General features: G+C 46.9%; 1 protein-coding gene across 3 annotated transcripts in view; it reads left to right on the top strand.

The window, feature by feature from the left end:
• Window positions 1-16,932, top strand: part of mthfd1b (methylenetetrahydrofolate dehydrogenase (NADP+ dependent) 1b) — a 99,561-nt gene that overhangs the window by 67,817 nt on the left and 14,812 nt on the right. For all 3 annotated transcript variants that reach the window (XM_059648917.1, XM_059648918.1, XM_059648916.1), the window contains exons 20-23: window positions 1,286-1,397; window positions 5,031-5,170; window positions 12,633-12,674; window positions 13,351-13,451. In XM_059648917.1, coding sequence (XP_059504900.1) covers window positions 1,286-1,397; window positions 5,031-5,170; window positions 12,633-12,674; window positions 13,351-13,451 — 395 coding nt within the window. The remainder of the gene's footprint in view (window positions 1-1,285; window positions 1,398-5,030; window positions 5,171-12,632; window positions 12,675-13,350; window positions 13,452-16,932) is intronic.

Raw genomic sequence — 16,932 nt, forward strand, 5'->3', positions numbered from 1 at the left:
CAGGTGAGGGTTAAATAGAGATAACAAGGTGTGGGGCTGGATGAACACAGCAGGCCAAGCAGCATCAGAGGAGCAGGAAAGCTTGACGTTTTGGGTCGGACCCTTCTTCAGAAAAAGGTTAAATAGCAGGTTAAATAGAACTTATTTGCCCTTTATTTGAAAGAGTGGCTGTGAAATCTTTTATTTCCTGCAGAAAGGCCTAATGGAGTTAGTTCCAGTGCTCCCTCTGTCATTGTCACAGTCTCACTGTCCTGCCTCGAATACTGCTCCATTACGCGGAGTGGAATTTGAACTCATGGCCCTCTGACTCTGGCGAATGCGTTGCTGAACGCCACAGTTGTTGCCCTGATACTTTAGTAGCCCTGTATTATTAATACCTAATGCCAAGGGGTGTTCTGTACATGTTAATCGTGCACCATATTCTGACATTTTAATTATTCTACATTATCATTTCAATTGGTCACTGCAAACCTGCCAGTAGCCAGATTTACGAAAACAGTTGATGTTAAAAAATTATAGTTTTCAAGTTCTTCCGTGGCCCTCCCATTCCCCATTGTGTAATCTTGCCCAGCACCAAACCCCCTCAGGTCTATTGATTTCATCCTTTTGGTCATCCCTAATGTTTAAACATGTCATCACTGGTAGCACAGTGTTGTTTGTGCTCTCAATTCAGCAAATTCCTGCCTGTAGCCCTCCATCTCTCTCTTCCCCCTCTTCAGACACTTTCTCTTTGATTAAAGTTTTTGGTTATCCTGCGTGATATCATGTTGCATCGCTCCATGTTGTTTCACAGTAAAGGAGGTGAGTGCGTTTTGGCAGTGATCTCCTTGTGACTCAGGCCCGTTGTAAAGCGGTTGACTCGGAAATTGCTGAGCAACCCATTCAAGGGCAGTTTGGTGTGTTATCATTGTCGCCTCACCCCATAAATGAACAAAGATTTTTTAAAAAGTTTCCTGTGAACTATGGGACATTTTAATATGTTACAGATGTTAAATAAATATGATTTGTTGTTGAGTTCACAACAGTGCTTGTTTTGGTGTGGGTGTTCTGAATTTCTGGTTTAAATCTGGAAATAACCCTTCATCTAGTCAACAATATGTCACTTAACCTACAGCACAGAGACTTCAAAAAGTAGGAGCAGGGATAGGCCATTTGGCCCTTCATGCGCTGGTCGGCCTGCTGGTTTGTGTCTTGCACTAGTCTCTTCCCCATTATGGGTGTCTGCATTTTCAGTCCAGACACAGTGACTGTGAAATTGGCCATTGACTGGTTTTTATTCACACAGGGGACCCCAGTGTTTGTTCATGCTGGCCCTTTCGCCAACATCGCACATGGAAACTCCTCCATCCTGGCTGACAAAATAGCTCTCAAACTCGTTGGCCCTGCTGGTTTTGTAGGTGAGTCATGGTTATGGGGAAGGAAAAAGATCCGGAGAAACACGGTTCTGGCACCAGCCTGGGCCACAGTCATCAATAAAATGTTTTCTTTCAACTCCTTTTGTTTCCCTCTGACTCTTTGCTGGTGATGCCAAGTCATGAATTCACTGATTCTTAGTCCTCCAATCACTGGTTGAAGGTGCTCTCTTTCAGTGTTTTTTTCCCCCCTTTTCCTTTCAATATGGTATTTGTAAAAGGGGAGAGAGAGCACAGATCAGAGAAGAAAGGGGAGGAAGCTGCAAGGATTTGTCTCTTACTTCACTGTGCAGAAAAGTAGAGGGAGCAGGAGAGCGTGAGAGATGGATGCTTTCCCTTTGCCTGTTTCTGCTGCATTGATCACATATAGGGTTATGGTTACATGGTGAGAGGCTATCCAAGTGATTATTACGTACTGAGCCCATAACAATTAGTGCTGATTAAAAGGTCAGCCAAAAGACTAACTCTGGGCAGAGCCGCCCTGAATGCACAGTGGTATCGTTTTGTCTAGGCTTCTTCCTCACTAGTCCAATTCAGAACCATTGTTTGTACAACTTGCAAAGTGCTCCACTGAGTTGGTATTAAAATTGCAAACACTTTCTACAGGTCCTTCAGCTTACAGCAGTATCTTTTCCTATTTTTAGTCCACGGTCCAAAAAAAAATAGCATAAGAAGTAAGAATAGGCCATTCAGCCCCTCAAAACCTGCACCACAGTTCAGTAAATTCATGATCATCACGGCCCATCATCATTTACTTCAGCAACCATAAGACATAGGAGTGGAAGTGAGGCCATTCGGCCCATCAAGTCCACTCCACCATTTAAATCATGGCTGATGGGCATTTCAACACCACTTCCCTCCACTCTCCCCGTAGCCCTTGATTCCTTTTGAGATCAAGAATTTGTCGATCCCTGCTTCGAAGGCATCCAACATCCTGGCCTCCACTGCTCTCTGCAGCAATGAATTCCACAAACCCACCACTCTCTGGCTGAAGAAATGTCATCTCATTTCAGTTTTAAATTTACCCCCTCTAATTCTAAGGCTGTGCCTACAGGCCCTAGTCTCCCCACCTAATGGAAACAACTTCCTAGCGTCCACCCCTTCTAAACCAGACATTATCTTGTAAGTTTCTATTAGATTTCCCCTCAACCTTCTGAACTCTAATCAGTACAATCCCAGGATCCTTAGCCGTTCATCATACGCTAAACCTACCATTCCAGGGATCATCCGTGTGAATCTCTGCTGGACACACTCCAGGGCTAGTATGTCCTTCCTGGAGATGTGGGGCCCAAAATTGGACACAGTATTCTAAATGGGGCCTAACTAGAGCCTTATAAAGCCTCAGAATCACATCGCTGCTTTTATATTCCAACCCTCTTGAGATAAACGACAACATTACATTCGCTTTCTTAATTACGGACTCTACCTGCAAGTTAACCTTTAGAGAATCCTGGACCAACACTCCCAGATCCCTTTGCACTACTGATTTGTGAATTTTCTCACCGTTTAGAAAATAGTGCATTCCTGTATTCTTTTTCCCAAAGTGCAAAACCTCACATTTGCTCACGTTGAATTTCATCAGCCATTTCCTGGGCCACTCTCCTAAACTGTCTAAGTCTTTCTGCAGCTTCCCCACCTCCTCAGTACTACCTGCCTGTCCACCTATCTTCATATCATCGGCAAACTTCGCCAGAATGCCCCCAGTCCCTTCATCCAGATCATTAATATATAAGGTGAACAGCTGTGACCCCAACACTGAACCCTGCGGGACACCACTCGTCACCGGTTGCCATTCCGAAAAAGAGCCTTTTATCCCAACTCTCTGCCTTCTGTCTCTGTCGCCTTCAGTTCCCTTTTTGTCCAAAAGTCTATTAATCAAGGTCTCGGCATTCTCAACAGTTGAGCATCCTCTGTGCCAAACATTTTCTTCCTAGTCCTTTGTTTTGTATACAAAAGAAAAGGATTTAGGAACTGTCTGGTCTGTTCTGTTTGCCGCATCACTTAGCACAGTTTTGAATTTACTTGGTGTGACAGAACTGGAATATTGCTGAAAAGATGGACATTTTCATGAAGCTTTTCCTCTTGGCAGTCATCAGGATAAATGCAAGAATGCCAAATTTCAAACAAAATTTCAATTGCAGAGAAAAGGGGTGCTGATTGGTTGGCAAATCTGCAAAGGTGCTACCCCAAAGAAAGCAACAGGGAACTAGAACAAGGACAAAGAAAATTACAGCACAGGAACAGGCCCTTCGGCCCTCCAAGCCTATGCCGATCTGAATCCTCTATCTAAACCTGTTGCCTATTTTCCAAGGATCTATACCCCTCTGCTCCCTGCCCATTCATGTATCTGTCTAGATACATCTTAAATGATGCTATCGTGCCAGTCTCTACCATCTCCACTGGCAACATGTTCCAGGCACCCACCACCCTCTGCGTAAAGAACTTTCCATGCATATCTCCCATAAACTTTTCCACTCTCACCTTGAAGTTGTGATCCTTAGTAATTCAGTCTCCCGCTCTGGGTTGGGGGGTGGAGCTTCAACACATTTGAAAGCATTGATGTTTGAGGGTTACAGAGGTAGGGCTGGAGAATGAGACTGGCAGCATAGCTCTTTCAGGAGCCAGTATGGACATGATGGGTCAAAAGGCTCCCTCCTGTACTTTAACATTCAATAATTGTGTGAATAACGTGAGGTGGAGTCAGGCTGAGAGGAGGCTGCAGTGTGGAACAGTAGGGCTGAAGGGCTCCATACTGGTTCTGTACAGGTCTAGTTCTGTCACTAGGGAGACAGGAGTTGACCATGTACTTTGCCTTTCCCTGACATTAGTTTATAGAGAGTTAAACCAGCCACGCTCAAATGCAGGCATAGAACAGTCAGTTGCACACCGCACAATCATTGCAATTCCAGACAGTCAGTCCAGCATTCAACTGGCTCCACTTAGTGGCAAGAAACCGATATTGCTGCACTGCTGTTTGCTGTCCCATTCTCGGCAGTAAGCAAAACTTATCACACCTGATATTTGTTCATTAGTTCCCAAATGATGTGAAACTTGAAAGGGTTCAGAAAAAATTTACAGTGATGTAGCCAGGATCAGAGGGTTTGAACTACAGGGAGGGGCTGAATAGGCTGGGACTATTTTCCCTGGAGCATCAGGGGCTGAGGGGTGACCTTATCGAGGTTTATAAAATCATGAGGGGCATGGATAGGGTAAATAGACCAGCTCTTTTCCCTGGGTTAGGGTAGTCCAAAACTGGAGGGCATATGTTTAAGGTGAGAGGGGTAAGAATTAAAAGGGATCTGAGGGACAACTTTTTCACACAGAGGGTGGTGCATGTATGGAATGAGCTGCCAAAGGAAGTGGTGGACATGAGGAAAATTACAACATTTTAAAGGCATCTGGATGTATATATGAATAGAAAGGATTTAAAGGAATATGAACAAAACACTGGCAAATGGGATTTGATTAATTTAGGGTTTCTGGCCAGCTTGGCCAAGTTGGACTGAAGGGCCTGTTTCCACACTGTACCGCTGTATGACTTTGAATAATTGCCTTGCCATTACTGTTTCAGCCAACATGTTTCTCACCAGTTTAATTCTTCATTCTGTTTTAATGCAGTGACGGAGGCTGGATTTGGAGCAGACATTGGGATGGAGAAGTTCTTCAACATTAAGTGTAGGTACTCGGGACTGTGTCCCCATGTGGTCGTGCTGGTTGCTACGGTGAGGGCCCTGAAAATGCACGGGGGTGGCCCAACGGTAAGGCCAAGGAGACGTGTTCACTCAGCTCCTTCTTCATGTAGAATGATAAGACATGGGAACAGAATTAGACCCTTCAGCCCCTCAAGGCTGTTCCATGGTACAATGAGGTCATGGCTGATCTAATAATCCTCAGCTCCACTTCCCTGCCTTTTCCCAAAATCTTTGATTCCCTTCCAGATTAACAATGTGTCTATCTCAGCCTTGAATATACTCAACAAATAAATTATTCCTCCTGTAAATAAAACTAAGAACTGTGGATTCTGGAAATCTAACATATCGGCCATTGCCCAATGATCAAATTTTGCACACCGCAGATTAGGATCGCTGAGGCAGAAAGGGAATGGGTGACCAAACGGCAGAAGAAAAAGCAGGAAGGCAGTGCAAGTGTCCCCTACAGTCATCTCCCTCCAAAACAGGTATACCGTTTTGGATACTATTGAGGGAGATGCCTCACCAGGGGAAGGCAGCAGTAGCCAGGCACCATGGTTGGCTCTGCTATACAGAAGGGCAGGGAAAAAAGAGTGGAAGGGCTATAGTCATAAGGGATTCGATTGTAAGGGGATTAGATAGGCGGCCCTGTAGTCAAAAACGAGACCACAGGTGCACAGGTCAGGGATGTCTCAGATCGACTGCAGGACATTCTGATGGGGGACGGTGAACAGCCAGCTGTCATGGTGCATATAGGCACCTATGATATAGGTAATAAACGGGACGAGGTCCTACAAGCAGAATCTAGGGAGTTAGGAGCCAAGTTAAAAAGTAGGACCTCAGCGGTAATAATCTCAGGATTGCTCAGTGCCACATGCTAGTCAGTGCAGAAATGAAAGAATAGCCAGGATGAATGAGTGGCTTGAGAGATTGTGCAGGAGGAAGAGGTTCAGATTTTTGGGACATTGGGACTGGTTCTGGGGAAGGTGGGACCATTACAAATCGGACGGTCTACACCTGGGCAGGACTGGAACCAATGTCCTTGGGGGGTGCTTTTGCTAATGCTGTTGGGGAGGGTTTAAACTAATGTGGCAGAGGGGTGGGAACCAAATGAGGAGGTTCGTAGACAGGAGGTAGTGACTAAAGCCTGTAAGAAGCTAGATAATAAAGTCAGTGTGACTAAGGGGAAGAGTTGGCAGAGAGCAGATGATGAACACAAAGGGACAGGTGGTCTGAGGCACATTTGTTTTAATGTGGGAAGTGTAGTAGATAAGGCAGATGAGCTTAGGGCTTGGATTAGTACCTGGGAGTAAGTTGTTATTGCTGTTACTGAGACTTAGTTAAGGGAAGGGCAAGATTGGCAACTAAATATCTCAGGATACAGATGCTTCAGGCAGGATAGTGAGGGAGGTTAAAGGGGTGGAGGAGTTGTATTACTGGTCAAAGAGGATATCACAGCTGTACTGAAGGAGAGCATTATGGAGGACTCGAGCAGTGAGGCAATTTGGGTAGAACTCAGAAATAGGAAGGATGCAGTAACAATGTTGGGGCTGTACTACAGGCCTCCCAACAGCAAGTGTGAGATAGAGGTACAAATATGTGAACAGATAATGGAAAAGTGTAGGAGCAACAGGGTGAAGGTGATGGGAGATTTTAATTTTCCCAACATTGACTGGGATTCACTTAGTGTTAAGGGTTTAGATGGAGCAGAATTTGTAAGGAGCATCCAGGAGGGTTTTCTAGAGCAGTATGTAAATAGTCCAACTCAGGAAGGGGCCATACTGGACCTGGTGTTGGGGAATGAGCCCAGCCAAGTGGTTGATGTTTCAGTCAGGGATTACTTTGGGAATAGTGATCACAATTCCGTAAGTTTTACAATGCTCCTGGACAAAAACGAGAGTGGTCCTAAAGGAGGAGCGCTAAATTGGGGGAAGGCCAACTGTAGCAAAATTCAACGGGAGCTGGGAAATGTGGATTGGGAGCAGCTGTTTGAGGGTAAATCCACATTTGATATGTGGAGGCTTTTAAAGAGAGTTTGATTAGAGTGCAGGTCAGACATGTCCCTGTGAAAATGAGGGATAGAAAGGGCAAGATTAGGGAACCATGGATGACAGCTGAAATTGTGAAACTTGCAAAGAGGAGAAAGGAAGCATACTTAAGGTCTAGGTGACTGAAAACAGATGAAGCTTTGGAAGAATATCGGGAAAGTAGGACCAATCTGAAATGAGGAATTAAGAGGGCTAAAAGGGGTCATGAAATATCTTTAGCAAACAGGGTTGAGGAAAATCCCAAAGCCTTTTCTTTGCACATAAGGAGCAAAAGGGTAACTAGAGAAAGGATTGACCCACTTAAGGTCAAGGGAGGGAAGTTATGCGAGCAGTCAGAGAAAATGAGTGCGATTCTTAATGAGTAGTTTGCAGAGGAGAGGGACATGACTGATGTTAAGGTTAGGGATAGATGTTTGATTACCCTAGGCCAAGTCAGCATAAGGAGGCGGTTAAGTGTGGGGTATACTAAAAGGCATTAGGGTGCAGATGTCCCCAGGTTTGGATGGGATCTATCCCAGATTACCGAGGGAAGTGAGAGAGGAAATAGCTGGGGCCTTAACAGATATCTTTGCAGCATCCGTGAGCATGGGTCAGGTCCCGGAGGACTGGAGATTTGCTAATGTTGTCCCCTTGTTTAAGAAGGGTAGCAAGGATAGTCTGGGTAATTATAGACCGGTGAGCCTGACGTCATTGATGGGGAAGCTGCTGGAGAAGATACTGAGGGGGAGCATCTATTTACATTTGGAAGAAAATGGGCTTATTAGTGATAGGCAGCATGGTTTTGTACAGGGAAGGTCATGTCTACCAACTTGATAGAATTCTTTCAGGAAGTGACAAAGTTGATAGATGAGGGAGGGTCTGTAGATGTCATATATGTGGACTTCAGTAAGGTGTTTGAGAAGTTTCCCCATAGGCTGATGGAGAAAGTGAAGTCGCATGGGGTCCAGGGTGTACTAGCTCGATGCATAGAGAACTGACTGGGCAACAGGAGACAGAGAGTTATAGTGGAAGGGAGTTTCTCAAAATGGAGACCTGTGACCAGTGGTGTTGCACAGGGATCTGTGCTGGGACCACTGTTGTTTGTGATATATGTAAATGATCTGGAGGAAGGTATAGATTGTCTGATCAGCAAGTTTGCAGATGACACTAAGATTGGTGGAGTAGCAGATAGTGAAGGGGACTGTCAGAGATTACAGCAGAATATAGATAGACTGGAGAGTTGGGCAGAGAAATGGCACATGGAGTTCGATCCAGGCAATTGTGAGATGATACATGTTGGAAAATCCATTTCAAGAGCGAACTGTATGGTAAATGGAAAAGCCCTGGGGAAAATTGATGCACGGAGAGATCTGGGTGTTCAGGTCCATTGTTCCCTGAAGGTGGCAACGCAGGTCAATAGGGTGGTCAAGAAGGCATATGGCATGCTTTCCTTCATTGGGTGGGGTATTGAGTACAAGAGTTGGCAGGTCATGTTGCAGTTGTATAGGACTTTGGTTCGGCCACATTTGGAATACTGCGTACCGTTCTGGTCGCCACATTACCAAAAGGATGTGGATGCTTTGGAGAGGGTGCAGAGGAGGTTCACCAGGATGTTGCCTGGTATGGAGGGCGCTAACTTTGAAGAGAGATTGAGTAGATTAGGATTATTTACTTTAGAAAGACGGAGATTGAGGGGGGACCTGATTGAGGTCTACAAAATCATGAGGGGTATAGACAGGGTGGATAGCAAGAAGCTTTTTCCCAGAGTGGGGGACTCAATTACTAGGGGTCATGAGTTCAAAGTGAGAGGAGGAAAGCTTAAGGGAGATATGCGTGGAAAGTTCTTTACAGAGAGGGTGGTGGGTGCCTGGAATGCGTTGCCAGCGGAGGTGGTAGAGGCGGGCATGATAGCGTCATTTACGATGTATCTAGACAGATACATGAATGGGCAGGGAGCAGAGGGATACAGATCCTCAGAAAATAGGTGACAAGTTTATATGGAGAATCTGGACCGGCGCAGGCTTGGAGGGCCGAAGGGCCTGTTCCTGTGCTGTAATTTTCTGTGTTCCTTTGTTCTTTGCTCCTGTACTCTTCCTTTCAAAAGAGTTGTCAGACTCGAAACGTTAACTCTGTTTTTCTCTCCACAGATGCTGCCAGACCTGCTGAGTTTTTCCAGCAATTATTCATCTTTTAAATGTATGTGCGCCCCCTTTATTTTGAGATGATGCCGTCTGGTCCTAGACTCTACACAAGGGAAAACCTTTGCGTGTATACCCTGTGAGGTCCGGTCAGAACCTGATGCACTGAAGCAGGTTGTCAAATTATAAGGGAAATGGTCAGTGTTACTGGACGTATTGACCATTACACCTATCCCCTTCCGGGGCAGAATCATGCCGTTTAGCCTCGCGATGATGCGAATATCTGTACTGCAGCCCAGAATGAAGCGTCATCTTTTATTCTTTGGTTGTGGCTAAGCCAGTATATTATTGCTCATCCTAGTTATCCTGGAGAAGCTGACAGTGAGTTTTGGCCCAGCAACATACAAACACAGAGCAAGAGGAGGCCATTTGGCCCCTTCAGCCTGCTCCACAATTCCATAAATGTATTCTTTTAAGGGATGCCGAGTCACTGCAAGACAATTTTTTTTTGCCAACCCTTAATAACCTTTGATTAGGCACTTATCAGCCTGCCTTGTTGAACCGTTGCAATGATGGGTGTGCCCGGAGTGCTATTAGAGAGGGATTTCCAAGGTTCTGACCCAATGACAGTGGAGGAGTAGCAATACATTTCCAATTCACGTTGGTGAGTGGTTTTTGCAGCTCAGCTCCTCAGTTGGAAAGCGGGAGCAGGGCCAGGTAGTTTAATGGGATAACTGACTCGCCCCCAACTTTTGGGGTGCAACCTAATGTCCACAGAATGCCACAGCACACGATGTGGGGTTTATAAAGGAGGGTCTGAGCCATAGGGGCTCAACAAGGGAATATCAGAGTGAGAAACCTGGCACAGGTGCCGCAGGTAGTCTTCAGTGCCAAGTGATGGGGTACACAAGATGAGTATGTCAAAGAAGTGGGGTATCTGGGGGCGCAGTTTCCTCCCAGAGATATGCAGGTTAGGTGGATTGGCCATGCTAAATTGCCCATTGTGCCCAGGGATGTGTAGATTAGGTAGGCTATAGGGGGCTGTATCTGGGTGCGATGCTCTGAGGGTCAGTGTTAACTTGTTGGGCTGAATGGCCTGTTTCCACACTGTAGGGATTCTATGATTGCAGTGCTGGGTAAAAGGGGTCTCAGAAGGAAGGAGGGAGGGGTGAGGCAATGGATAGATTCATACTGAAGGTTGAATATTTTTAATATCGAGGTGTTTCTGGACCTGGTGCCAGTGTAGGCCAGTGAGTACCAGGGTGCTGTGAGTCTGGGACATGATGCAGGGTAGCAAGTGATTGGATAAACTGAAGTTAGCAGGGTGGGGTGTCGAGAAATTGGCAGGTGAGTGGTGGAATTGTCAGGCCTGCTAGTGACAAAGGCGTGTATGAAAGTTTCCTTTACAGATGAGGTACGAAGGGGCAGGTGATTGCCCCCATCACCTATGTAACAGCACAATTGAATGCCCAGCTTGGGATTTAAAGAATACCCAAGGTGCGGCAGCCTGCAAATGTGACTGTATCAGCAGTGAAGACATGAGGTTAAGGTCCGAACTGTCTTTTCTTTCCTCAGAAAGCTATTTCACTAGAGCTTATAGATCAGTCAGTCTTGGCTCAGTAGATAAAGCTAGTCACCAGAATTCCATTGGACCAAAGGCTACTCTCTCATTAGGGAGTGACGGCTGGTGGTGAGTTTAAACTGAGGCAAGGCTGAGAAGCTGGGACCTTCATGCTTTGAGGACGAGACAAAGCTGATTGATGAGGGAAAGGCTGTAGATGTCATATACATGGACTTCAGTAATGCGTTTGATAAGGTTCCCCATGGCAGGCTGATGGAGAAAGTGAAGTCACATGGGGTCCAGGGTGTGCTAGCTAGATGGATAAAAAACTGGCTGGGCTACAGGAGACAGAGGGTAGTAGTGGAAGGGAGTTTCTCAAATTGGAGACCCGTAACAAGTGGTGTTCCAGGGATCTGTGCTGGGACCACTGTTGTTTGTAATATATGTAAATGATCTGGAGGAAGGTGTAGGTGGTCTGATCAGCAAGTTTGCTGATGACACTAAGATTGGTGGAGTAGCAGATAGTGAAGGGGACTGTCAGAGATTACAGCAGAATATAGATAGACTGGAGAATTGGGCAGATAAATGGCAGATGGAGTTCAATCTGGGCAAATACAAGGTGATGCATTTTGGAAGATCAAGTTTAAGGGCGAACTATACAGTACATGGAAAAGTCCTAGGGAAAATTGATGAACAGAGAGATCTGGGTGTTCAGGTCCATTGTTCCCTGAAGGTGACAGCGCAGGTCAATAGGGTGGTCAAGAAGACACATGGCATGCTTTCCTTCATTGGACGGGGTATTGAGTACAAGAGTTGGCAGGTCATGTTGCAGTTGTATAGGACTTTGATTCGGCCACATTTGGAGTACTGTGTACAGTTCTGGTCGCCACATTACCAAAAGGATGTGGATGCTTTGGAGAGGGTGCAGAGGAGGTTCACCAGGATGTTGCCTGGTATGGAGGGTGCTAGCTATGAAGAGAGGTTGAGTGGATTAGGATTATTTTCATTAGAAAGACGGAGATTGAGGGGGGACCTGATTGAGGTCTACAAAATCACGAGGGGTACAGACAGGGTGGATAGCAAGAAGCTTTTTCCCAGAGTGGGGGACTCAATTACTAGGGGTCATGAGTTCAAAGTGAGAGGAGGAAAGTTTAAGGGAGAAAGTTCTTTACACAGAGGGTGGTGGGTGCCTGGATCGCGTTGCCAGCGGAGGTGGTAGACGCCAACACGTTAGCGTCTTTTAAGATATATCTGGACAGGTACATGGATGGGCAGGGAGCAAATGGACACAGACCGTTAGAAAATAGATGACAGGTTTAGACAGAGGATCTTGATTGGCGGCGGCTTGGGGGGGCCGAAGGGCCTGTTGCTGTGCTGTAGGTTTCTTTGTTCTTTGTTTGTTTAATGCCAGTCAGAGCAGAACTGAACCCACACTGTTGTGGTTACTCTGCATTGCAAACCAGCTGTCCAACCAATTGAGCTAACCAGTGCCCATGAATTAGTTATCTCTCGAAGGTGCTGTCGTCTCAGACAGTAAGTTCAGGTCTCTGTCCAGGGAGGTGAGTCACAAATGTTGGTTTTGGTGCAGTACTAAGGGAATGCTGCACAGTGGAGGTATTGATGTCTTTAATGGATTCTATTCCACTAAGTCACCAAAGGAAACAACGGTACTCTCACCAGAGTTATGGCTAATATTTCCCAACTTATCAATGTTTACACTTCATAAAATCACTGCATTGACTGCAAAACTTACTTAAGGTAATGTAAGGTCGATTTTAACATTGTTTTGTGTAATTTTATTGCAGGTCACAGCAGGTGTTCCCCTACCAAAGGAATACATCGAAGAGGTAAATTCTGATTGAATGTGTTTTTCTGTGTCTAGGTTGAACCATCGAATCCATCTAGTGTGGGAGCAGGCCATTCAGCCCAATTGTGTCCAAACTAAGCCTCCAAAGATCATCCCACCCAGAAACCCCCCAACCCTACATTTCCGATGGCTAATCCACCTTGCCTGCATATCCCTGGTCACTATGGACAACCCATCTAACCGGCACATCTCTGGACTGTGGGAGGAAACCGGAGCACCCAAAGGAAACCCACGCAGACACAGACAGTCGCCCGAGGCTGGAGTCCCACCTAGGTTCCTGGTGCTGTGAGGCAGCAGTGCTAACCACTGAGCCACCGTGGCACTCATGATGTTGAACAAATTAGAGATTCTTGATCCAAACAAAGGGAATGTGACCATTTGAAGTGAGAATCAGTTTAAGCGTTTCAGTATTCTTAAGCGTCTGCTGTTGCTGTGCTGCCTAATAATAAATGCAAGGCTCTCAACCTTAACCAGAGTTACGGATGATCAAGATTAGCGACAACCACAAAACTGCTCAGAAATACACTCTCGATCATGTTCTGAGTAACCTGGTAGTGGGTTGCACTACTTCAGCTTGAGCTACGCATTACAGTCCTTTGCTTTGTCTTTGCTGACAATTGACCTGAACTGTGACCTCTCTGTTTGGTTTTGCACAGAACCTGGACTTGTTGGAGAAGGGCTGCAGTAACCTCCGTAAACAGATCGAGAATGCAAAGCTGTTTGGGGTTTCGGTGGTGGTGGCGGTCAACGCCTTCAAGTAAGCAGTCAGCACGTCACAGGCCAGAGGTGGGCGGATTGGGGCTAGTTGAGACTTGCTCTGGACCTCGATCAGCAAGCTAGACAAACACAACACCAAACCAGTTATGCACAAAAACAAAGTTGCTGGAAAAGTTCAGCTGGTCTGGCAGCATCTGTGGAGGAGAAAACAGAGTTTTCAGAGTGACCTTTCCTCAGTTACCATGCAAAAGGGAATACTATACTTCACATTAACACATTAAAACCCAATTCTCTTTGCCTGATTCAGTGGATGTGAAATTGTATACTCCTATATCATTTGCGTAGCATTGTCTACGGTATTGCGTGCAGTTCTGAATCCCCATTAGAGGAGGGATGTGATAACACTGAAGTTAGTGCAGAGGGAGATTCACCAGGATGTTACCTGGGCTGGAAGGTATCATGATGAAAAGAGATTGAGTGATTCATGTATTGTTGTCACATGTGCCGAGAGATAGTGGAAAGTGTTGTTTTGCGTACTATGCAGGCAGATCATGTCATACAAAGTGAATCAGGGTAGCAGAACAGAGTGCAGAACACAGTGTTACAGCCACAGAGAAGGTGCAGAGAGAGGGCTTGGAATTAATATTTGAGAGGTCCATAGAAAGTTCTGATAACAGCAGAGAAGAATCTATTTATATGTGTATTGGACAGACTGGGGTTGTTTCCCTTTGGAGCAGAGGAGATTTTGAGGGAACACGATTGAAGTGTGTAAAATTATGAGGGGCATTGATGGGGTAGGCAGGAAGAAACTTTTCCACTTGATGGAGAGATCAATGACCAGGGGCATTGATTTAAGGAGCAGGGAATTTAGAGGGGATGTGAGGGAGCAATGGTGGGGAATCTAGAACTCCCTGCCTGTCAGGCTGGTAAAGAGGGAAACTTTGATCCTGTTGAAGAAGTGTTGAGCTGTGCACTTGTGAGACCAATGTGTACAAGTTTGGGCCATAAGCTGGAAAATGAGATAGAATGGTGAGGTAATGGGAACTGCAGATGCTGGAGAATCCAAGATAATAAAATGTGAGGCTGGATGAACATAGCAGGCCAAGCAGCATCTCAGGAGCACAAAAGCTGACGTTTCGGGCCTAGACCCTTCATCAGAGAGGGGGATGGGGTGAGGGTTCTGGAATAAATAGGGAGAGAGGGGGAGGCGGACCGAAGATGAAGAGAAAAGAAGATAGGTGGAGAGGGTATAGGTGTGGAGGTAGGGAGGGGATAGATCAGTCCAGGGAAGACGGACAGGTCAAGGAGGTGGGATGAGGTTAGTAGGGAGATGGGGGAGCGGCTTGGGGTGGGAGGAAGGGATGGCTGAGAGGAAGAACAGGTTAGGGAGGCAGAGACAGGTTGGCCCACTTCCTACAGACTAAGGGGGTGGCCATGGGCACCCGCATGGGCCCCAGCTATGCCTGCCTCTTTGTAGGTTACGTGGAACAGTCCCTTTTCCACACCTACACAGGCCCCAAACCCCACCTCTTCCTCCGTTACATTGATGACTGTATCGGCGCCACCTCTTGCTCCCCAGAGGAGCTCGAACAGTTCATTCACTTCACCAACACCTTCCACCCCAACCTTCAGTTCACCTGGGCCATCTCCAGCACATCCCTCACCTTCCTGGACCTCTCAGTCTCCATCTCAGGCATCCAGCTTGTAACTGATGTCCATTTCAAGCCCACCGACTCCCACAGCTACCTAGAATACACCTCCTCCCACCCACCCTCCTGCAAAAATTCCATCCCCTATTCCCAATTCTTCCGCCTCCGCCGCATCTGCTCCCATGATAAGACATTCCACTCCCGCACATCCCAGATGTCCAAGTTCTTCAAGGGCCGCAACTTCCCCCCCCCAGTGATCGAGAACGCCATTGACCGCGTCTCCCGTATTTCCCGCGTCTCCCGTATTTCCCGCAACACATCCCTCACACCCCGCCCCCGCCACAACCGCCCAAAGAGGATCCCCCTCGTTCTCACACACCACCCCACCAACCTCCGGATACAATGCATCATCCTCCGACACTTCCGCCATCTACAATCCGACCCCACCACCCAAGACATTTTTCCATCCCCACCCTTGTCTGCTTTCCGGAGAGACCACTCTCTCCGTGACTCCCTTGTTCGCTCCACACTGCCCTCCAACCCCACCACACCCGGCACCTTCCCCTGCCATCGCAGGAAATGCTACACTTGCCCCCACACCTCCTCCCTCACCCCTATCCCAGGTCCCAAGATGACATTCCACATTAAGCAGAGGTTCACCTGCACATCTGCCAATGTGGTATACTGCATCCACTGTACACGGTGTGGCTCCCTCTACATTGGGGAAACCAAGCAGAGGCTTGGGGACCGCTTTGCAGAACACCTCCGCTCAGTTCGCAACAAACAACTGCACCTCCCAGTCGCCAACCATTTCCACTCCCCCTCCCATCTCTTTGGATGACATGTCCATCATGGGCCTCCTGCAGTGCCACAATGATGCCACCCGAAGGTTGCAGGAACAGCAACTCATATTCCGCTTGGGAACCCTGCAGCCTAATGGTATCAATGTGGACTTCACCAGCTTCAAAATCTCCCCTTCCCCACCGCATCCCTAAACCAGCCCAGTTCGTCCCCTCCCCCCACTGCATCCCAAAACCAGTCCAACCTGTCTCTGCCTCCCTAACCTGTTCTTCCTCTCACTCATCCCTTCCTCCCACCCCAAGCTGCACCTCCATCTCCTACCTACTAACCTCATCCCACCTCCTTGACCTGTCCGTCTTCCCTGGACTGACCTGTCCCCTCCCTACCTCCCCACCTAAACTCTCTCCACCTATCTTCTTTTCTCTCCATCTTCGGTCCGCCTCCCCCTCTCTCCCTATTTATTCCAGAACCCTCACCCCATCCCCCTCTCTGATGAAGGGTCTATGCCCGAAACGTCAGCTTTTGTGCTCCTGAGATGCTGCTTGGCCTGCTGTGTTCATCCAGCCTCACATTTTATTATCTAGAATGGTGAGGTGGCTGTTTTTGACTAGCAAGGATGGGGTGGGCCGAAGGGCCTTTCTCTGTGTTGTGTTTCTAAGTTACTGTATATCAGCCAGGTGAGAGGTAAGGCATGCTTTAGGTCTGTCTGCTGCTCTGTGTTGTACTCTGTAGGTTGAATTCATTGGTATACTGCTGCTTCAGGGATCAGACATGCATTTTAGTCATCTATAACCATAAGACAGAAAAATCGTAGAATCCCTACATTGCAGAAAGAGTCAACTTGGCTCATCAAGTTTGCACTGACCCTCTGAAGAGCATCCCCACCCTATCTCTGTAAACCAGCATTTACCCTGGCCAGTCCCCACTGAGCCTGCATATCTTTGGACATTGGAACATTCCTGCCTTTCCCTGTAATGCTTGATTCCCCTTCTTAATTCAAAATCTATCTGTCTCAGTCGTAAATATACTTAATGACCCAGCCTCAATAACCGTCGCTGGTGAAGATTTCCA

The sequence above is a fragment of the Stegostoma tigrinum genome, chromosome 10, assembly GCF_030684315.1.
Source record: "Stegostoma tigrinum isolate sSteTig4 chromosome 10, sSteTig4.hap1, whole genome shotgun sequence".
NCBI classification, from domain to species: Eukaryota; Metazoa; Chordata; class Chondrichthyes; order Orectolobiformes; family Stegostomatidae; genus Stegostoma; species Stegostoma tigrinum.